Below are 22231 nucleotides of genomic sequence, written 5' to 3' on the forward strand. Positions count from 1 at the left end.
AATCAACATTTGCATCAGGGTTTGTCAAAAGCTGTGTGTGAGCCCTAAATCTGGACCTCCCCTTCCCAACAGGGGCCTCTCCATGCCACGTGGCCTCTTGGACTGCAAGAATTCGCCTCTGCAGAACAGGCTGATCTTGTTCTGCCTTTCAGCTTTATGTGCTCCTCCAAGAGCTGTAATTTTAGTGTTTCTCTTCCTGCTGCTTTTGATAATATGTCAACAGTAACCTCTCTCTTCTCTTTCTTCATCCCACCAGCTGTGCTGCCATTGTTTGTGAGCATTAGAGGACATGCTGTGTGTCCCACCAGGATGTGTTTTTCCCAAATGTTTGGCTTGTTGGGCTGCCATGGCTAAATGCCCCCTGGTTCAGGCCAGGTTTGTGGTGCCCTGTGCAGCCCCTTGCCCAGAGCCCTTTGTTGTTCTTGCAGGGGGCACACTGGCAGAGTTTATTCACAAACGCTGCAATTCCCTGCTGGACGAGGACACCATCCTGCACTTCTTTGTGCAGATCCTGCTGGCTCTGCACCACGTGCACACCAAGCAGATCCTGCACCGTGACCTGAAGACCCAGAACATCCTCCTGGACAAACATCGCATGATTGTCAAGATTGGAGACTTTGGCATCTCCAAAATCTTGAGCAGCAAGAGCAAAGCCTACACGGTGAGTGGCAGGGGAACACTTTGCCCCATGGCACCAGGCTGGAGACTCTGGACTTGGCTCACAAGAGTCTTTTGGCAGCATCTCTAAGCAATGCTGCTTTGTTTCTTGGAGTTTATATAGCCTGGTGTCTTCACTCCCAAGTTTGCTGTGGCTCTGTGGGTTGCAGAGACGTGCCCAAAGCTGGGAGAGGATGGGGTGTCTGGGCCCTCTGGTGAGGGCAGACAGGGTTCCTCTTGCTGTGTCAGTAGTGGGGGTGGTGTCTGCTGGCTTGTCTGACACATCCTTGGCATCTAAATTCCTGCCTGTGTGCTGCCATCCTGCCCTGCCTTAATCTCCTCTCTCTGCTTGACATTTCAGTGTCTTTTCCCACCTGGGCTAATCTGACCAGACATTTGTATCATGCTCAATGCTCTGGGCTCTGATTCTCTCCAGTGGATAGGAGCAAAATTAGAGGCAATCACTGGAAAAGCAAATCCTCATGTTTTTCACTGAGATTGTCAGGCAGCTGTTGATGCCAGGAAACAAAAGCCCAGCTTCGTGGAGCTTTGTGTGAGTGGTGCTCCTGCCAGCCTGAGCATGGGGCTCTACCCTGAGCCTTCCTCTTTCCACCTCACTGGCCCAGTTTCACAGCATCGTGGCAAATCTTTCTGTCTCTTCCAGGTGGTGGGAACTCCGTGCTACATCTCCCCAGAGCTCTGTGAAGGGAAGCCTTACAACCAGAAGAGTGACATCTGGGCTCTGGGCTGTGTGCTGTATGAACTCGCCAGCCTCAAGAGGGCTTTCGAAGCCGCGGTAAGAGGAGTGTGGTGTGTAACAGCACGGGGAGCTCTCACAGAGGTGAAAATGTCTGCAGGATCACTTCTCACTGAGCCGGGAGTGTGAAGGCAGAGGGCAGTGCTGAGACCTCCTTTCTCAGCCTCGCCCACGACTGCCCAGCCACTGTATGCCTCTTGTTTTCTCTCCAGAATCTTCCTGCCCTAGTGTTGAAAATCATGAGTGGGACTTTTGCCCCAATATCAGACAGATACAGCCCTGACCTGCGCCAGCTGATCCTCAGCATGCTGAACCTGGATCCTTCCAAGAGGCCCCAGCTGAACGAGATCATGGCCCAGGCCATCTGCATCCGGCCCCTTCTGAACCTCTACACTGATGTGGGCAGTGTCAAAATGAGAAGGCAAGTGGCACTGCCACATCAGTGTCTCTTGGGAAGAGCTGCCAGAACCCACGATGTGTCTGACCAGCTCACTGCCTCTGATACAGGCTCCAAAGAGAGCATTTTCCCAGTGCTGCTGCCCAACATGCAGCTGCTGCTGGCCAGGCCCAGCCCAGCAGCTTAGGGCCAGGCAGGTGCCATGGCAGGTGTGGGCTTGTCATCACAGTGACAGTGAATAGAGGGTTGTGAGCACAGGGGGAAGTGAACTGGTGCCAACTCCCCTCTCTCAGGTGGTTTAAAGCACCAACAAGGCAGTGCTGTGAGCTATTCAGCCGTGGCTTATGCTGTAGCTCTGCCCAGACCTGTGTTCCAGGGCTCTGAAGGACTTCTGGGGCTGAGCTGACATTAAAGGTTGGATTTTGGTTTGGCAGACCAGAAAAACCCTTGGCTCCAGTGCCAACAGTGACCCACAGCCGGACGGGGGGACGGGCAAGCAGTGCCAGGCCGAGGGGTGAGTCCTGGCATGGTGTGTTCCACTCAGCTCCATTGAGAAGGACCCTTTCCTTTGGATGACACAGGTCAGGCAGACACTCGAGCTTCTGGAGGGAGGAAGTTAAGAGATGCCACCTTCCCTGAGCCCTGGCAGAGCCCACGAGCCCCTCAGCAGAGTTCTTTCTCTGGCTGCCTCTTCTGAGTCGGAACCCTTGAATTAAGTTCCTGCTGTTCCCTGCAGAAACTGGGAACCAGGGTGGCTGCTGAGGGGGAATGTCCTGGTGCAGGGCAATGCAGCTGGCACTGGTAACAATTAGACTAGAGCTGTAGTGGTACCACTTCCTTCAATTCTGGGATAAAGTGCAAGGACCTCTTCCCATGTGTTTCTCTCAGCCCTGGCCGGGAGCATCCCTGCAGCCCCTTGAACTGGCACTGGTCTGGCTCTGGCAGCTGGCAGGCAGCTATGCTGGCACCCAGACTGGCTGGTGTCATCGATTTTCCTGTGGGAACAGAGTCAGGGATCCACATTAATGATTTTTGTGCCCCACAGGTGTCCGAGGTGGTTCAGCCAGGACAGGAATTCCCCCTCCACTGTCATCCATCTACACATGGGGCAGTGGGATCACCACCCCGCTCCGCCTGCCCATGCTGAACACTGAGGTGGTGCAGGTCTCTGCTGGCAGGACACAGAAGGCTGGGGTCACCAAATCGGGGAGGGTCATCCTGTGGGAGGTGAGTGATGGGGAACCTGGGGCAGGCAGTGGCTGTGGCGGCCTCGGATGCCCTGATTTCTGAGAGGAGGAGGTGTTTCTGCCCTGGCACTGCCTCCTCCAGGACCACTGTCCTCTCCAGGGTGTGGGTAGCACTGCTAAGTCTGTGGGAAGGGGTTCATCTGAGTTCCCTATCCCAGCTCTTGCTGCTCAGAGTGCAGCAGCTGACATGGCTTTTCTCCATCAGGCTCCTCCAATGGGGGCTGCTGGAGGCCCTTCTCTCCCAGGAGCCACTGAGCAGCTCCAGCCTCAGTTTGTGTCCCGCTTTCTGGAGGGTCAGTCTGGAGTGACCATCAAACACGTGTCCTGTGGTGATCTCTTCACAGCCTGCCTGACAGGTGAGCTGCTGCCTCCCACCTTCACCTGCCTGAGCCCCAGATCCCTCTGCAAAACCAGCAGGGACTGCCTGGGGAGCCAGCTCGGAGAGGAACCTGAGAGATGCCCTGGGCTGGGGTGACATGGAGGCCTCTGTGGCCTCTCATGTAGCATCAGGTTGGAGTCAAAAAAGGCAGGCATGGTCCTCCTGTGATGCCACACTGGTCAGTTTGGTTCCAAAGGTCCTGTCTGGTGTGGGAAGGGCCACAAACAGTTAGACTTGATGATCTTAAAGGTCTTTTCCAACCTAAACAATTCTAGTTTTCCATGAAATCTTCTCTGTTTGTTGTCCTGGCTGCATTGGTGTCACCTGAAGCCAGAAGTGACCTGTACAGTGGGGACTGCAGTGTAAGGAGTGTGTGGGAAGTTCAGCCTTTCTGTCACATACTGTGTGAGTGTGACACAGGGCCCAGCAATGACTGGTGTCACAGTGAGGAATCAGCATGAGCTGCTTCAGGGCTGGTTGTCCTCAAACAGCAGGAAGGCAGGGTCTGAAGCTCATTCTGAGCAGACCAGGAGGTGTTCTGAGTGGGAGGGGAGCACACATACCAGCCCAAGGCTGTGTTTGTGGAGCAAAGCCCTCCCAATGGTTCTTTGGGAGCCCTTTGCTCTTCTGCTGGGGGTCAGGGCAGCAAATAACAGATTTGCAACTGGCAAACACAGTGGCCATGTGTTTATCCTACCTTCCTGTGGTGTTTCCTGCCACCTTTCTGCGGGGCAGCTGCTCAGGGTGTGCCTCGGTGACTTTAACACCGTGCCAGACTGTGGGGTTCACAGCTCCTGAGTGCACAGCTGCAGCAATGTTATCTCAGCACTCTCTTATCACTGCTGTTTGTTTGTTGAGCTGTTGCAGCACAGCAAGGCTGCAGCTCTCTGGAAGCTCCTGCTGCTCCCTGCACGCAGGCTGAAGGTTTGTCAGCCCTGCAGCAAGTCATGAGTCAGAGTGGGCTCGGGCAGAGCCGCTGTCCTGGGAGCCACGTCCCCTCTGCCACGTGCGCCTCACAGGCCTCACGTGTGCCACTGACACCACCTCTCTCTGCTGCTCCAGACAGGGGGATAATCATGACCTTCGGCAGCGGCAGCAATGGCTGTTTGGGGCACGGAAACTTCACGGATGTGAGCCAGGTTTGTGGGGAGGGTGCTGGGTGTGCTGCTCCCTCCGGGGAGGAGAGGGATTGTGACTCGTGTGCCACGTGAGCAGGCTCATCCCAGCGCCAGGGATGTGCATCCCAGGCATGCTCTGGCATCCAACACCTTCCCCCTCCTCTCCCTGTCACTGCTGCTTTTAAAAGACCCAACCTGCTTCTCTCTTTCTCTCCCCCCTACACAATGATCCCTTTGAGCGTGGGGGAAGTCAAGAGCTGCCTTGTGGTTGCTGTTGGCAGGCTCCCAGCTTGGAGCCTGCCTCCAATCACACACCTGCCTGCTTCACTCTTGGCCTGCAGCTGCCAAGGTTCACTGAGGAAAGTTATTTTTCAAAAGAGCCAGTATTTAAAGAAGAGCTGTGTGTTTCCGATTGGCTCAGAGCACTGGAGCTGAGGGCTCACTGCTGCCTTCCAGCTCCTTCCTTGCCGGCCCTCGGATGTGACAGCAGCTGATGGCTTCCAGCCGAGCCCGGGCACTGGTGCCATTTGCCACTGTGGTCAGATGGCTTCCTGCTCTGTCCAGAGCTGAGCTGCTCAGTGCTTATGGCTGGGGAGGGGAGATCAGTTGGAAGCAGCAGCCAAATCCCAGCAAATGGTGCTTTTCACTTGAGAAAGATAATGAGAAGGAGGCTCACTGTGGTGAGCTGTCAGATCTAACAGCAGGTCACAGCAGGGGCTGGGTGAAATGTGGAGATCCTGGGCCATCCACGCCCTAATGAATCTGAGCCGTTAACTCACAACTCCCCTGCACAAGAGCCTTTGAGCCAATGCATCCTGCACCAAGCCCCTGCCTGCTCAGAGCAGGCGTTCACAGCCCCTGGCACTCCCCACATGGGCAGGGGGGCGAGTCCCAGCCCTTGCTGAACCTCTTCCCTCTCCAAACTCTTGTGCTGGCTGCTTTCTTCCGCCCCGGAGATGTTTGCATTATCTTCTGTGCTGCATGCACGTAGTCTCTAAACTCTTTGAAGACTGTTTGGAATAAAAAAAGTTCTCTGTTGTTTGTGTTGGATGAAAACTGGGATGCTGCCAGCTCTGTGCTGAGTCTGGGGGGCCGGTGGGAGGGAATGGGAGCAGCCGGGCAGGCTGGGAGGTCTCGACTGACGGCTGCTGCTCTTCCCCTGCCAGCCCAAGATTGTGGAGGCCCTGCTGGGCTACGAGATGGTGCAGGTGGCCTGTGGCGCATCTCACGTCCTGGCAGTTTCCAACGAACGAGAAGTGTTTGCCTGGGGCAGGGGGGATAATGGTAAGAGATGTCTCTTGCAAAACAGGGCTTGAGCTTTCCATTGCCTGTTCCTGCTCCCCTTGCTGGCCTTGCTTGTCCACAGTCCGCTCCAGCTGTACCAGGGTAGGTGGGTTTGGAACTGTTGCAGCTGTTCCACCACATACCGAGGCCCCTGTGCTTTGGGTTTTGCTGCTTTTTGGGTGCCAGGCTGGGCTGTTGCAGCAGCTGTGTTGATGCTGTTCTTTGTGGGGCTATGCTCAGTTTGTGTGTTGCCATCAGCTGTTCCCTGCTCTATTCCTCCTGCCAGGTCGGCTTGGGCTGGGTACTCTGGAGTGCCACAACTCCCCCCAGCAGGTCACAATCCCACCAGAGCATGAGGCTCAGGGAGTCATCTGTGGCATTGATTCCTCCATGGTCCTCACAGTGAAGAACCAGATTCTTGCTTGTGGGAGCAACAGGTAAGAGGAGTGAGGGTCTGTGCTCCACATTTCACCTTCATGGGCCTGTCTATATGTGTTCTGCCTGCGAAGAGGGAGCAAGGGGCTCCAGAAGATGTTCCTGTGTGATCCTGCCCCCAGCATCACACTGCTGGTGGTGGGATTATGCCAGGGCAGGCTTTGTTTATGGGGTGTCTGTGCCAGGCTGCATTCAGCCAGCTCTGAACAGAGCTGCTCCTGTGCAGGTGTAACAAGCTGGGCCTGGACCTGATCAGCTCAGCAGAGGAACCTTCCCCAGAGGACCAGGTGGAGGAAGCCACAGTGTTCATGTGTGCCCAGTCAGCCCCCTTGAACCAAGAGCCCATTGTGTGTGCTGACATTGGTACAGCACATTCAGCTGCTGTCACAGGTGAGGGTGTGTGTCCAAATCTGTGAGGGTGGGGGACACCTGCATTTTTCCTGTCTTCCTCCTGCCTCCATTTCCCATGGGCAGAGGCCTCATGGAGGCTCAAGAGACACCCAGTGTTGGAGCTCTGTGGAGCAGGATGCTCAGTATGGGAGAGAGCAAAGAGCTGCAGGGGCTTCAGTGCATCCCTGAGTGACACACAGTTGTGCCTCCTCTCTGCTGTAGCCTCTGGACACTGTTACACCTTTGGGAGCAACCAGCACGGGCAGCTGGGCACCAACTCCTGCCGCAACAGCCGTGTGCCCCACCTGGTCGTGGGGCTCCAGTCAATGAAGGTGACTGTGGTGGCTTGTGGAGATGCCTTCACTGTGGCCATTGGAGCAGGTAAGGCTGAAGCCCTTGTGTCCTGAGCTGCAGCAGGCCCTGGCTGTCCTCTACCTGCAGTCCATGCTGTGGCCAAGGCAGGTGTGCAGCAAGGTGTATCTCTCCCTCTGCAGACGGTGAGGTGTGCACATGGGGGAAAGGAGCCCGGGGGCGGCTGGGCAGGAAGGATGAGGAAACAGGAGTGCCTAGGCCAGTGCAGCTGGAGGAGACACATCCATACCTGGTGACCTCCGTAGCCTGCTGCCACGGGAACACACTGCTGGCAGTAAAGCGTGAGTAAAGGCTTTGTTCCTGTCACTCCTGCCGTGAGGGCCCAGCCAGACACAGTGCCTTGTGATCGGAGCTATACCCAGTAACCCTGGCACACAAGCTCTGTGTTATTCTAGTCTCTCTTGTGCTGTAGATGAACAGAAGTAACTTCAAGCCCATAAAAATTCCCCTTCTGCTCTGCATCTCTATGAAGCTTCCACTCCCACTGGGCCAGGAGAGTAAGAGGCTGTCTCGTGCACTCCCAGACAGGTGGGCTGGCCAAGCTGCAGCCGGTGGGGAGCTGGTGTGCCAGCGGTCCACCAAGGATCCAAAAAGAGCAGCTCTCTAATTGCTGCTGCTGAAATAGAAGCTGAGATTTGAGGCGTCATTTTGGCTGCTGCCTTTCCATTGTGGTTTGGAAAAGATAGTGATGGTTTTGTGGTTCCTCTCTGCTCGGGCCAAAGGCAGCATCTTTGCGTGGTTAAAACGTGCCCGTGGCGTGACCTGCCCTTTCGTTGCCTGGATGTACAATGGGAGCCTGGCCCAGACTGCTGGAGGGGCCTTTCTTCCTCCTCTGCTGGGCTGATTATGGCCTCAGCCTGGGCTGAGGGATTGCAGTCCCAGCCCACTTCAAGGAGGCTAATTACAGCCCAGAGGGGAGGAGGCCCAGCTGACTGCCCTGAAACAGCCGAGTGGGCCCTGGCTCCCATTCCTCCCCTGTCACTGCCGAGCTCTCATGTGATGCACTCTGCCATGTGAAGGGAGAGGGAACAGCCGAGTCCCCAGGCTTGGGAACAAGTAGGGCATTTGTCATGGGAGTAAAAGGGTTTTGTCTCCATGGGAAGGCTGCAGCCTGCTCTCCCCTTCCGCTGCAGGAGTCACCCCATGTTCCAAGGCAGCTGGTTGTGGGCTCCCACCTGCAGCACTGTAAGAGGAGGGACTTAATGTATGGCCCCACTGCTGTCCCACTGCCTGAAATCTCATCCCTCCTGTCCCAGTACTGGAAGTGCAAACTCAGTGATGTGAGGGCAGCAGCCTCGCCTGCCCCAGCATCCCTCAGCAACCAGTGTGCAAAAAGCAGCAAGAGCTCTGTAAAGAGCTGAGGTCTGACTTTGGGCTTTCACACAGCTCACTCTGCCTGGAAAGTTCTCCAGAGAGAACACGAGATCCATTGACACATGTGATGTCATTGCTGCTGTCAGCTCTGGCTGTGATCTGGCCCAGCGAGGGTGCTGGCACAGGCAAGCCAAGCTCCACCTTTAGGGCAGCAATTCTGCACCACTCAGTGGATCCTTCCATGGGGCCAACACCATTTTTGACTGGCTTGGGCTGCTGCCCATGTTATCATGAGCCACTGCTGCACCCTTCTCTCAATCCCACTGCAAACACAGAATAACTGGGAGTAGCCAGGTGTGCAGGATAGGAGGGCACAAGCCTCAAAAGACTCTGTTTCTTCCTGCTTGGGCTCCATGTGCTGGGCGTTGCCTCACTTGTGCCACTACTGAGGCCTTGCAGTGGTTTTCTGGAACAGAGAGACAGGAATTATTGTGATGCCCATCTGGTGGGTCTCAAGCCTCTGGGTCCTGTGGCTTCACTGAGGTGGGGCTTATGGCTAAATCTTGGTCTTTGCTCTTTGTGTTTCAGCTGCCGTGGAGGAGTCACCTGCCCAGTGAGTGTCAGTTGAGAGGGGCCACATCCAAACTTGTCACACACATGCTGGGGCTCCCACAGCCACCACCCTGGCTTGGCCTCTCCCTGCTGCCCACTGCAGCCAGGCTTGGACACACTGCAGGCTGCAGAACTCCTCAGCTGCACTCTGAAGGCAGGAAACAGGGAGTTTCTAACGATGGTTCCCATGGAACCGGAGCTGCTCTCACACGGAATCAACGAGGGTCACTGTGAACCTCCAGTGCCTGAGAACTGCTGCCCTGGATGTGCCACGGGGTGAACATCCTCAGAGCTCCAGTGCTGCCTTCCAGGGATCACGCCGTGGCTCTTCCCCTCCACACTGGAAGTGCCTGTGTAGAAGGGTGAGGAGCACAGAGGTTGTTTTCCTCCGTGGAAACAGTCTCTGGTTACAAAGCCTGGGCTGACAGCTCCATGTCTGGGAGAGCTGTCAGCCTTTGCACAGCAGTGTCTGGAGTCAGAGCCCCAGGCGCTGTGCTGGGTGACTAAATGCAAACCTCTTTGCTAATTAGAGAAGTCTGTCCTTTCCCATCCCCCCCAAAACGTTTCACCCATTTGTTAAGCTGCTCAGCACACTCTCAGGGGTCCTGCCTGCTCGGCTGGCCGAGCCCAGTGTGAGCAGCCTCTCTGTGTGGTACAGCCCCACTCAGGCTCCTGAAATGCCGCCTGGAGTTTGCCCATTACCTCCTCCCCTGCCCCAGAAGCTCCCTGGAGGATCCTCCAGCTGACATTTGTCCTCGGGCCCCTCAGTCCTGCTGCTGACCAGCTCTCTGGCTCCCAGCCGAGGAGCAAAACACAGCAAGTGATTGTCAGTACCTGAAGTTTTTTAACCCAGATCTTTCCAGGAAGATGATGAGGTTTCTGTGGACAGGAGGGGCACATCCATGTGTCACGGACAGGAGTCACATTTTTTTATCTCCAGAAGGGTCGTTTCCTTTCCTTTTTATTTTTCCTTCTCTTTTCTTTTTTTAACTTACATCTGCCCTGGGCCATTTTTTGATGAGCTTCTGCCTCTGATCTGTCTGACATTGCAAATGCTCTTGCCTTTCACATCCATCTTTGTGCTGTTGCCAATCTGTTGTGTATAAAGTCAGAGCTTTCATAAGCTGGCTGAGATGAAATCTCTCTAATTATTTTTTGTGATTCTTTCCTGTTTTCAATGAGGGAAACCTCACTGGGCTCTGGTAAAAGGCAACTGATCCCTCTGTCATGTGAAAGGTAATGAATTTCTGCAGGTCTCCTGCTCTTTCTTCCCTTGCCTCGCAGGCTCCGGCTGGGGAAGGGCGCAGGTCCCGCCCGGCCGGGAGAGGCGTGTGCAGCCCCGAGTGCAGACACAGCCTCCCTGCTTGGCTCCTGCCAGGGTGGCTGCATGGGTTTTTCCCTGCCGTTTTTGTTTCTTGTGGAGCTGCCTTTTCAGGCGGTTACACCCTGCTATCCCAGGAAGCCGAGTGGAATTCAAAGGCTCTGCCAGTCCTTTGGCACTTTCCTTGTGCTGCAGGTTACAGGGACGGCTCTGGCAGCCTGGTGTCGACGGAGGGAAGGGTGTTCTCCCCTCCCAGACCAACCTGGGCACCAGGTAATTGCAGGGCTGGGTTAAATTGCCTCAAAGCCCCTCTGGGCTGCTGTCTCTCCTCCCCGTGCCGAGCTGGCAGCAGCACCAGCTCCTACAGCAACAGATTTCTCTTGGCTGTGTTTCTCTGGGCTCTCGGGGCTCCCCTTGCCCCACGCCACATCCAAGCACATCCCTTTGGAAGGGGATGGTGTTCCTGCTGCAGCCTCGCCAGGGCTCAGGGCTTGCTGGGACAGCAGCAGGCAGGACAGAGGTCTGACACCCTTTGTCTTGTCAGTGATGCCACCAAAATGTCACCGTTTCAGGAGCTGAGCTGCCAAATCCAGGGGTGCAGCCCCCTGTTCCCATCGATGTGCTGGTGTCAGGTGGGTGGTTGTATGGCTTAATGACACCTTTGCACTGCAGTGCTGGGGCTGGAGGTGTCACCAGTTCAAATATCAGGACCCTTCACTTTGGGCAGGGGAAACCAGTGTGGACCAGCATGGACCAGTGTTCTTTGTGCTGGGCTGGGGGCTCACAGCCCTCGGGGTCTCACAGCCTGCACAGGAGTTCAGCTGTGAAGCCCAGAGAGAAGATTTGAATAATTTAATACCGGGCTGTGACCAAGCCTGGCGAAAGGGTAAAGGAAACAAAGAGGCCCCCAGCCCCGAGCAACAAAGGCTCCTGAAACGACAAGCCGAGGCATGTCGGCGCAGCCGGAGGCACAGAGCAGCCCGGGCAAATAGGCCACTCGCATTCCTCACGTCTGCTGCTTTGTTTGCCTGCAGAAGCGCCCGGTGAAATCTGCAGGTCTTGGGGCTTCTCCCTTTGTCCTTGTTTTGTTCCCCTGTTCTGAAGAGCTGGTGGTGGCTCTGCGGTGTCCCTGTGGCTCTTCCCGCTAGGGAAGGCAGAGCCAGAGGAGAGCACAAGGGGAGCTGATGCGGGATGAGGCTGCCTGTCCCCTCTTGTGCATCCTGGTGCTGGTCCCCCCTGGCCATTGTCGGCCAGGGAAAGGCTGCCGCGTTCCCAATAAGATCCTGCTGGCCTGGGGCTGTCCCTGTCAGCAGGAAACAGCCCAAACTGCCTGCTGATCCCGGAGCTGATTTGTTTTGATTCCGGCACCTCTGCCGAGGTCGTATCCTCATTCCCACGAGGCTTGGCAGAATTGGCAGAAGGTGAGGCTTCCGTCCGTCTGTCCGGCCACCTCGCTCCCTTACCCCGCCCTCCCTGGGCACGGCCCCAGAAACAGGGAGAGGACTCTCCCCACTCCTTTCCCTGGGGCTAAATGCTCCACCTTAACTTCTTTAGAAACTGCAGCGTCTGTTTTCTGTCCCTTCAGTTTAAGTTAAATATAAGGCAGAGGGATGGATTGGGAGTGCAGGGCAGGGAGAGGCTGGGGAAGAGAACAGGAGGCCTCCCCAAGCCCAGGTGGGTTGAAGCAGTAACCCATCACGGGGGCTGGGAACATATCACCCCCACAAAGGGAATTGCCCCGAGTGTCGCCTTTGTGTGAGACAAATGCCTGGCTGTGATGTTGAGTGCGGGGAGGGCTTTCCTTAGGGAGAGGGGGAAAGGAGGGTCTTTGTTTGCAGGGTCTGACACCTCGCAGTCATCCTGCCGGCACAGCCCGCACCTTCTGATGGCTTTGTCAGCTCCTGGCTAATTAGCAGAGATGCTCTTCAGTGAGGTTAGGGAAGAATAATTTTTAAAACATCAAAGAGAAGCAGTAAATAATGATAAAAGTCGGCTGTTTCATGCCTGTCATCGGAGACACAGGCAGTCTGAGTTTACAGGACTGTCTTTGGTGGTGGAATCACCGGGAGTCCCAGCACCCTCCTGGCTGCCAAGGGCCTTGTTCTTTTGGCCTGAAACTTGTCCCTTAACTGTGTCCAGGGACAGTTTTTAGCAGGGCCAGGTCATACCATGTCAGGGACAGTGTCTGTGGTAGTGCCTATCTCTTCTTGGAGGCAGCCTGGCTCCAGGGCACGCTGGCACATAGTGGCAGAACCAGCTGGACTGTGTTGCTGCTGGTAGATCCTGCCCCGGGAGGGGTAACAGCCCTGAGCAAACCTGGCTGGGGAGCACCTCAACCCCAGCTTGAGGTGCCTTCTGCACCCCACTGCTCCCTGCATGGTTGCCCACTGTTCCTTGTTTTCACATGTTGGGTTTCCAGGCTCACTGGGAGCTGGTTAAAGTTTAGCTCAGTGCTCTCCACCATCTGAGCAGGCTGCCAGCTACTTGTCTCCCTCAGAAAATCCCCTGTGATGACTGTTCATGCTCACTGTACACAAATACAAGTTTTCCTGATATTTGGGAGATAAAACCCCATTGTGGCTCAGGCTGTGGCAGGAAACCTGCCATCCCTCAGGATAACCACAGAAATCAGCCACCTACCCCTCCCTGGCAGCTCTGGCAGTGAGCAGGCAGGCTGCCTGCTTCCCCTCGAGCTGCTGGAGGGTTTTATTTTAAGCAGAGCCTCTCAGGGAGAAGGGTAACGTGAGCTCCTTGAGTGACAAGTGATAGAGCTCGACTTGCTCAGCGTGTCCCCCAGGAATCCCTCTCCTCTGCCATTTGCTAATTGAAAACTGCTAACATTTGGGTCTGGAGCAACTGCTGCCCTTAATGGGCTGCTGGCTGGAGTGAGCGTTGGTGGGACTAACACATGCTCACAGCCTGTCATCTGCTCAGCTCCATCTCTGGGGAAAGGGGCAAATACTCCCATATGCTGCTCTGGTTTCTGAAAGAGTGATGAGGGGGTTGGAGCCAGACAGATTTGCTTTTATTCTCCCTCCTCCAGGCTCTTGCTCAGTTACAAACCGTGGCTGGAGGGCTGGTGTTGGCTGCAGCCTGGGGCAGGAGCTCCCAGCAAGACAAAGCCACAGGAGCTTGTGTGTCACCCACGCCTGTAGCGTGGGGGGCTCAGGGCAGCCCCTCCATGTCCTGCCGTGTGTGATGGCTGGGACACAAGTCACCCTCTGTGCCATGAGTAGGTCTGGGGGCTGTGTCTCACCTCCAGCCTCACTCAGGGGCACAAAGGTGGCCTTGGGCTGCCTGTGGGAGGGTGGAACCCCTGGAGCATCCCTCAGTAAAGGAAGAGATGTAGGGTCAGTGAGGACAGCACAGCGTGTGCTCCAGAGCCCAGCCTTGGGCCAGGGAAGGCCACAGTGACAGGGGCTCTGCAGGTTGTGCAGAAGCCCCCAGGGTGGCCGTGTGAGATGTGCTGGGGATGCTGCCCAGACTGCTGGGGTGGCTGTCCCCAGGGCAGCGCGTTGCAGACCCTTGAGATGACTGTTCCCAATGTGGCGGGTACCAAACGCCCCGGAGCGGCTGTACCCGGGTGAGGTGCCCTGCAGGTCTCCAGGGTGGCTGTCCCCAGTGTGACGGAGCCCCTGTTCTCGGCTGTCTGTCTGTCCGTCTGTCCCCGCGCCCCCGGGTGCCAGGACGGCCCCATCCCACCGGGTGCGGCGGCGGCGGGCGGGGAGGCGGGGCCGGGGCGGGGGGCGGGGGGCGGTGGCGGGGCCGTCCCCCGGCGCGGGGCGCGGGGCGGGCTCAGCGGGTCCCACCGCCCCGTCCGGCCCCCGGGCGGAGCCGGCGCGGAGCGCGGAGCGGAGCGGCGCGGGCGGCGGGCGCGGGGCGGCGGCGGCGGCGGCGATGCCGGGCTACGACTACAAGCTGCTGGAGCGGCCGCGGCGGCGGGTGCTGTGCCCGCTCTGCGGGAAGCCCATGCGGGAGCCCGTCCGCGTCTCCACCTGCGGCCACCGCTTCTGCGACACCTGCCTGCAGGAGTTCCTCAGGTGAGACCCCGCAGCACTCACGGACCACCCCAGCTGGCGTCCCCCGTGGGGCACCGCGGCCACCCATCCCCGCACCACCGGACCCGGCTCCCGCACCCCGGGGCTGCAGCGGGTGCTTCACCTCGCCCCCCCTTTGGCCTCAGGCCCCCGGGGTGCGGTGCCCGCGGGTGCGAGGTGTCCCAGAGCGGGGTGCGGGGTGCCCCGAGCCGGAGTGCGGGGTGCGCAGGGGTGCGGATGTCCTGGCTCTGGAGGGGGATGTGGGTGCCCCGGGGACGGGTGCGGGGTGCCTAAGGATGCCCCAGGCCGGGGAACGGCTGCGGCGTGCCCTGAAGAAAGGTGTGGGGTGCCCGGGAGTGCGGGATGCCTCGGGAAAAGTGCGGGACGCCCGCAGATGCCCTGGGCGGGGGAAAGATGTGGGGTGCCCGGCGGTGCCCCGGGCCAGGGCGGGGATGCGGGGCGCGCCCAGCCCGTGCCAGCCGCCCCGCGGGGTGAGCGGCCCGGGGCCCCTCTCGGTGCGCAGGAGGAAGAGCCGGGCCCGGTGCCGCCCGGAGCGGCGAGTTTCGAGATTCGAGTTTAAGCCTTTCCTGCCACGGCGCCGCTGGAGGGAGGGCCCGGGGGTGTGTTTTGGGGGGTCCCACTCGCCAGGTTTGCGAGCCGCAGTCCCGGTGCCGCAGCCCGGGGACACGTGCGGGGCCGGGGCTGCCCCGGGTCGGGGCCGCTGCTCTCGGTGCGGGCCGATGGTCCCGCGGGGGCACGGCCGGGGGACTCTCGTGCCCTCCCCGGGCGAGAACAGCCTCAGCCTGGGCCGCGGTTTCCGCCGCCCCCTCCGGCAGCGCCTTTCCCCGCCGGAGCGACCTTCGACCGGGACGGCCCCCGGGAGCCACCGACACCGTGGCCAGTTTCTGCGAAACCGGGCGTTCCCCGGGGCACGTGTCAGACCTGGCGCATCTGCCCCTGCTCCCCTCACCGCTCCCGCCGCCAGCCCCGTCCTGCCGGCGTGGGCACACACAGGGTACTCCCGGCGAGCACACCCCGTTTGCGCTGGAGCAGGTCGGACAATTCGTGGGCTGAGCCGTCCAGCCCCGGCGCGGTGCGGGAGGGGTGCGGGAGGGCTGGGAGGGTGCCGGGGGGTGCCGGGGTTCCGCACCCCATCACCTCGCTGTGCCCCAGCACGCCGTGAAGGTCAGAGGCAAGGACGGTCTCCCCGGGTGCTGCCTCAGCACATTCCCTGCCCGGCCAAGCGTGAGGAATGGGGAGGCTTTGTTGGGGATTAGGCGCTGCCTTCGGGGCATCGTCCCACTTCCCCCCCCAGCCCCAGCATCCCAACACAGCCCCGGAAAGGTGTCAGGGTTATGCCAGTTCACCGCAGTGCCAGCCACGGGGCAGTGCCACCCACAGGCTCCCTGGAAAGGGCTGGGTGCCTGGCCCTGTCTGGGAGCACCTTATCTCGGTGGATGCCTGATGACTCCCACGAAACCACCTGCAGTAAACAGGGCAGGCACGTGGCATAGGTGCATGAAGCCGTGCCCCACATGAATCACACCCCACGGCACTGAGCTGGCCTTCCTGGGGTCACTCACACCCCCACCACAGGGGTGGTGGCTGCAGGGGATGTGACCGTGCCATGCCCAGGCATCCCAGGGCAGCGTGTGCCAGGCAGCAGTGCTGGCTCCATCCCGACATCTCACAGCTACTTGGCAGCCCCAGCCAAGGCCACGCCAACGCCTGCCAAGGCCACACGGTCATTAGATGGGCAGGGGCTGTGCAGGCAGGGTAACCTTGTCCAGGGACCCCAGAGCCACAGGGCCTCTGTGTGTTCCTGCTGGGTGTCCCTGTAGGCAGCACCTGTGGTCTCCCACCCTGGTGTCCATCGGGGACAATGTGTGGACACTTATCTGTCCTTGGGCAGGGTGTTGGGGGGGGCAGAGGTGATGGTGGCTCCCGGCGAGAGGAGTCACAGGCCCAGGCTGCCTGTTTGGCACCATCCCCATCTCCCCCTCACACTGTCCCTCTGCAGCTCAGGGCTGAGCAGGGCCCTTCCCAGCTCCTTTGGGATGAGCACCCCATCGTGTGGGCTCAGCAGGATGGGGACCCCTCCAGGATGTCTGCCTGTCCCTGTCCTGGCTCGCTGTGGTGTCTGATGGGGCCGATGGGGCCATTTCCTGTGGAGCAGAAGCCCCAAGGCCCCGCATCCGGGCTGCACATCTGGTGCCCAGCTGTTGCTCTCCACCACCTCCCCTGAGCCTCAGCACCTGGGGCTGCAGGCACCCCGGCCCCTGCCGGCCCCATCCTGGCCCGCTGCCGGCACCCTTCTTAATCCCGGGGGACGGGCAGGGCAGGGGCTGCCGGGCTCCAGATGGTGCCTTGCTCGTGGGGGCTGGCCTGGCCCTGGGGACTGGGGCTGCTGTGCCCCGCTGGGGCCGTGGGGGGCTGCCTGGGGGGGGTGTCTGGCCATGGCATTTCCCAGCTCAGACAGATGGAGTGGGATTAGTGCTGTGGCTCCCGAGGGTCGTGCCTGGATTTGTTAGGGCGTGAGCACTCAGCAGTGGAGGGACAGTGCCAGTGTCCTGGGATGGGATGGTGGGACCCCATGGGACATCGTGCCTGTGTCCCTGGTGACACTCTGTTCCCAGCCCCGAGTGATCCTGACCCCTCTGTGTCTTGCAGTGAAGGTGTCTTCAAGTGCCCGGAGGACCAGCTGCCCCTGGACTATGCCAAGGTGAGCCTGGCACAGGGATGGTTCCCTCCCTCCAAGGGGACATTCCCGCCAAGGGGCTGTCCCCTGGCTCTGCACAGTGCCTGGCACAGCCATGCCGGGCTGGCACAGGCCCCCATGTGGAAGCAAGAGCCCTTTGTGCCGTGGGGCCAGGGAGCGGAAACCCGCTCCCGACAAAGGACGCTTGTTGGTGTGCCAGTGGGAGATCCGGCCCAGGCAGCGTGCCCAGAGCTCCCAGCCAGGCTGTGCTGAGGGTCCATGTGCCCCCCTGGCCTGGTGCAGGATGCTGATGCCGCGGTGTTGCCCCCAGATCTACCCCGACCCGGAGCTGGAGGCGCAGGTGCTGAGCCTGGCCATCCGCTGCATCCACAGCGAGGAGGGCTGCCGCTGGAGCGGGCTCATCAAGCACCTCCAGGTAGGTCCTGGCAGGACAGGGGGGCTCAGGGTTCTGCCTCACGACCCCCCTCACCAGCTCTGTGTTTTCCAGGCCCATCTTGGCACCTGTGGCTTCAACGTGATCCCCTGCCCCAACCGGTGCAGCGCCAAACTGAGCCGCCGTGACCTGCCCGAGCACGTCCAGCACAACTGCCCCAAGCGCCGCGTCAAGTGCGAGTTCTGCGCCAGCGACTTCACTGGGGAGGCCTTTGAGGTGGGCAGTGGGGGGCACCATGCAGGGGGGACACAGCTGGCAGGAGTGCCATGGGGGGCATGGCTGTGCTGGGGGTATCGTGGGGGTGTAGCCAGGATGTGCGGAGCAGTGTAGGCACCTAGATGGGCTGTGGGGCACTATGGGGGCACAGCCTGGGCATGGGGTTAGGCTGGCAGGACACCACGGGAAGCACATCCTGGCCATGGGGACAGAGCCTGGGTGAGGAACATCATGGGTGACACAGCCTTGAGAGAGACACCGTGGAGCACAAAGCCTGGCCATGGGGACAGAGCCTGGGTGAGGAACATCATGGGTGACACAGCCTTGAGAGAGACACCGTGGAGCACAAAGCCTGGCCATGGGGACAGAGCCTGGGTGGGGAACATCATGAGTGACACAGCCTTGAGAGAGACACCGTGGAGCACAAAGCCTGGCCATGGGGACAGAGCTTGGGTGGGGAACATCATGGGTGACACAGCCTTGAGAGGGGCGTGGACATGTGGGCTCCCGGTTCGTGTCCCTCTGGCCACGTGGGCCGTGTGGCCCCATCACTGGCAGGACTGGTGGGCGAGGGCAGCTGGAGGGTGATGATGCTGTCACGGTCCCCAGGGCCACCAGGGCACGTGTCCCCAGGAGAGTGTGTACTGTGAGAACAAGTGCGGGGCCCGCATGATGCGGCGCCTGCTGTCCCAGCACGCCCTGGCCGAGTGCCCCAAGCGCACCCAGCCCTGCACCTACTGCAACAAGGAGTTTGTCTTCGACACCATCCAGGTGAGACGGGGCCGCTGGGGACCCTCACCCTGCCAGCTCCCAGCCCTGGCTGATGGCCACTCTCCCTCCCCAGAACCACCAGTACCAGTGTCCCCGGTACCCTGTGCCCTGTCCCAACCAGTGTGGGACACCCAGCATCCCGCGGGAGGATGTCCCCACCCACCTCAAGGAGAGCTGCAACACTGCCATGCTGCTGTGCCCCTTCAAGGAAGCTGGCTGCAAGCACCGGGTGAGTGTGTCCCTGTGACCGACCTGTGCTGGCATCCTTGGGCATGGGTGTCCCTGGACCCCACAACATCCCACACCGCTTCTGCCCAGTCGCTCCCATCTCCTGTGGTGGTTCTGCTCTGTCGCGTCCATATGGCTCTGTGGTGTCACCATCCTTGTCCTGCCTCACCCCTCTGTCCCTGTGCCACCCCTCTGTCCCCACGACATCCCTGTGCCACGCTGCTCCAGTACCACCATCTCCATTGCATCCCCATGGCACCCTTCCCTCCCATGCTGTCCCTGTCACCCCCTGCTGACAATCCCACCGTCCCCACAGTGCCCCAAGCTGGCCATGGGCCGGCACCTGGAGGAGAGCACCAAGGCACACCTGGGCATGGTGTGTGCCCTGGTGAGCCGGCAGCGGCAGGAGATCCTGGAGCTGCGGCGGGACGTGGAGGAGTTGTCGGTGAGCAGCGACGGGACCCTCATCTGGAAGATCTCTGACTACGCCCGCAAGCTGCAGGAGGCCAAGGCCCGCAGCAACTACGAGTTCTTCAGCCCCCCGTTCTACACCCACAAGTACGGCTACAAGCTCCAGGTCTCGGCTTTCCTCAACGGCAACGGCAGCGGCGAGAGCAGCCACCTCTCCGTCTACATCCGAGTGCTGCCGGGGGAGTACGACAACCTGCTGGAGTGGCCCTTCTCCTACCGTGTCACCTTCTCCCTGCTGGACCAGAGCGACCCCTCGCTCTCCAAGCCCCAGCACATCACCGAGACCTTCCACCCTGATCCCAACTGGAAGAACTTCCAGAAGCCGGGAGCGTCGCGCAGCTCCCTGGATGAGAGCACGCTGGGCTTTGGCTACCCCAAGTTCATCTCCCACGAGGACATCAGGAAACGGAACTACGTGCGGGATAACGCCATCTTCATCAAAGCCTCAGTGGAGATCCCCCAGAAGATCCTGGCCTGAGCCCAGGGGGGACAGGATGTGAGGGGCACCCCCCCAGGTGTGCCCCAGTTGGTGCTGAGCCCTTGCCCACAGTCGCTGCCCCCGGCCTGGGGACACTGTTATGGCCCAGTGGTGGCTCTCAGGACAGGCCAGGTGCTCCCACGTCCCCCCTGGGGCTGGGACCCCCTGGTGGCCCCAGCTGTGCCCGGGGCAGCTCCTTCTCAGGTGCCCGGGGCTGCCGGGGGGCTGGGCCCCCCAAGCCCCTCACTGGGGCACCTGGCAGCCCCCACCAGCCTCACTGGGGACCCCCCAGGGCCCCAGTGCCCAGAGCCATATTTTGTAAGCTGGTGCCCCCCAGGTTGTTATTTATTACCCCGGGCTGGGGCTGCTGCCCCCTCCCCACCTCTTTGTTTTTTTCAATAAACTTTTCTTGTATTTATTATGGCTGCCTGAACCTCCTTCCTCTGCCTGCCAGGCCTGGGGTGGCAGGACCCCCACGCCAGCCCCGGGGTGCCCCTGGAGCAGCTGTGGGTGCTGAGGGGGGTCAGGGGGCGATCCCTGCCCCATCTCCTGGCCGCAGATAGGCTCAGATGGCACCGGTTAATTGGGTAATTGCCATCAGCTGGGCTGGGCTGGGCTGGGCTGGGCTGGGCTGGGCTGGGCTGGGCTGGGGGGCTCTGGCCGGGTGCTGTTCCCTGCAGGTGCCCACCCTCCCTCCACTCCCAGCCCCTCGTTGGGGCAATTAAAGCCACTGGGCAGGCCAGACCCTGAGCAGAGGGGGGGGGTGGGCAAAGCTGGGGCACCGGGGCAGACTGGGGGGGTCTGGCTGCCCCAGAGCCCTGTCTCTGCCCCCCCAGTCACCCTGGCAGCAACAGGGGCTCTGTCTCTGCGGGATAATCCCACAATTGCATTAGTGCAGCCCTGGCTTAACTCAATTAGCCCCTAATTAGCTGCGCCCCGTGGCCCTGGCTGGGCTGGGGGCGGCACTGCTGGAGCCCCCCGGGAACGTCCCTCGGACACGTCCCAGCCCAGCATGGCACCACAGGGTCCTGAACAACTGGGCAATACTCCTGCCCATGCTGGTACCCAGTGCCAGCCTGTACTGGTGTCCAGTATCAGCTCATATTGGCGCCCAGTGCCAGCCCATATTGGTGCCCAGTTCCAGCCCATACTGGTGCCCAGTTCCCACCCATACTGGTGACCCATACTAGCCTGTACTGGTTCTCAGTGCCAGCTCAAACCGGTGCCCAGTTCCAGCCCATGTTGGTGCCCATTATCAGCCCATGCTCAGTATCAGCCCGTATTGGTGCCCAGTTCCAGCCCGTGTCGGTGCTCGGCTCGGTGGCGCCGCCGCGCGGTCAGTGCAGGAATCGCACCGGAGGGACCGAGCGGGGACCGAGAGGGGCACTGGGGAAGCATCGGCCAGTCATTGTGTTTATAGAGATTTATATTCTTATAATGTATATTAATTATACAAATTTTAGTCTTACGTATTTAATTCTTATATTTTATTTCATGGCTAATATATATACATTTTATAAGGAATACTGAAAAATTACTTTTTGAAAAATATATATTATAAATTACATATAACATTATAATGGTGCTATAGAATATTTTCCTATTTTACTATATAACTTATATAAATTTATATAACTTTTACATTATATAAATTTATTTACAGATACCTTGTATTTATTATAAATTTTATTCGTATTTATTATAATTTTTTCATATTTAATAACTATAATTTTATTTTTATATTAATATTTTTATTTTTGTGTTTATTACATACATTTTATTTATATATTTGTGTGTTTATATGCACATCCACCTATGCACACACAGAGCTCAGGGTCTGGCCTGCCAGGCCACACACACAGGGTGTTGACAGCCCCTTGTTGCACAGCATTTACCTTAAAATAAATGAAACAAAATCCTTGTATTACCCAGGAACTAGAAGTTCCAGCTGCTGTGGCAAGCGGTGCTGGAGGACGCCTGGGCAGCAGCTCCTGGCTGAGCTCAGGGCAAGCCCAGGAGGACCAAACCAAGCCCAGGCATTGGGGCTGGCCCATCCCCACCTCATGGACCTGCTCCCAGCGCTCTGCTTGCCCTGCTCAGGCTGCTCTTTCCCTTTTCCTTCCCCTCTCTCCCCAGAACTGTGGGATTTGCCATGGGGTGCCGCTCTGGCAGCGCTGGCACAGACCCCAACAGGCACTGCATTCCAGCTCCTTACCTGGGCACGTCTGGAAATGTCAGCAGGATCTTGGAGCACCTCTTGACCTTCCCGAGCTCCCAGCACGGCCAGGGCTGGGGAGCAGCACAAGCTGCTCTCAGGGCTCAAGGAGGAGAGGAAGACAAATCAATTTGCTACTAAATTTAACCTCATATATTGGGTTTAAAAATAAATTTCCTGGAAACTTGGTTTGGTTTGTTATGAAGGTTCTTCAAAAGATGCTCAAGCCAGAGAGGAAAATCTTTTTAAATATCCCAAAAATCGAGGGAGACCCCACCTGGAGGGCAGGGGTTGGACCTTTGCTTGTGGAAGACCCCAAGCACAGTGGAGATGCCCTTATCTAACACCAAACTCCTTTGGACACCTTTGGGATGGAGACA

General features: G+C 58.9%; 2 protein-coding genes across 3 annotated transcripts in view; both read left to right on the forward strand.

The window, feature by feature from the left end:
• NEK8 (NIMA related kinase 8) overlaps positions 1 to 10154 on the forward strand; it is an 11401-nt gene extending 1247 nt beyond the window's left edge. The window contains exons 3-15 of the mRNA XM_071575073.1: positions 429 to 661; positions 1322 to 1453; positions 1627 to 1835; positions 2246 to 2325; positions 2857 to 3038; positions 3264 to 3414; positions 4500 to 4576; positions 5722 to 5839; positions 6126 to 6276; positions 6501 to 6664; positions 6887 to 7045; positions 7159 to 7317; positions 8939 to 10154. Of these exons, the coding sequence (XP_071431174.1) occupies positions 429 to 661; positions 1322 to 1453; positions 1627 to 1835; positions 2246 to 2325; positions 2857 to 3038; positions 3264 to 3414; positions 4500 to 4576; positions 5722 to 5839; positions 6126 to 6276; positions 6501 to 6664; positions 6887 to 7045; positions 7159 to 7317; positions 8939 to 8967 (1844 nt within the window). The 3' untranslated portion in view covers positions 8968 to 10154. The remainder of the gene's footprint in view (positions 1 to 428; positions 662 to 1321; positions 1454 to 1626; positions 1836 to 2245; positions 2326 to 2856; positions 3039 to 3263; positions 3415 to 4499; positions 4577 to 5721; positions 5840 to 6125; positions 6277 to 6500; positions 6665 to 6886; positions 7046 to 7158; positions 7318 to 8938) is intronic.
• Positions 10155 to 14125: 3971 nt separating this feature from the next.
• On the forward strand, positions 14126 to 20055 carry TRAF4 (TNF receptor associated factor 4). 2 transcript variants are annotated; one of them, XM_071575074.1, is made up of 7 exons: positions 14126 to 14323; positions 16991 to 17042; positions 17350 to 17454; positions 17527 to 17688; positions 18298 to 18459; positions 18533 to 18688; positions 19004 to 20055. In XM_071575074.1, the coding sequence occupies exons 1-7, from the start codon at positions 14181 to 14183 to the stop codon at positions 19634 to 19636; spliced, it is 1413 nt and encodes a 470-aa protein (XP_071431175.1). In that variant the 5' UTR covers positions 14126 to 14180; the 3' UTR covers positions 19637 to 20055. The 2 variants fall into 2 exon arrangements, with proteins under 2 accessions (XP_071431175.1, XP_071431176.1); XM_071575075.1 differs by lacking the exon at positions 18298 to 18459.
• Positions 20056 to 22231: the final 2176 nt, after the last annotated feature.

The sequence above is a fragment of the Pithys albifrons genome, chromosome 21 (assembly GCF_047495875.1).
Source record: "Pithys albifrons albifrons isolate INPA30051 chromosome 21, PitAlb_v1, whole genome shotgun sequence".
Taxonomy (NCBI): Eukaryota; Metazoa; Chordata; class Aves; order Passeriformes; family Thamnophilidae; genus Pithys; species Pithys albifrons.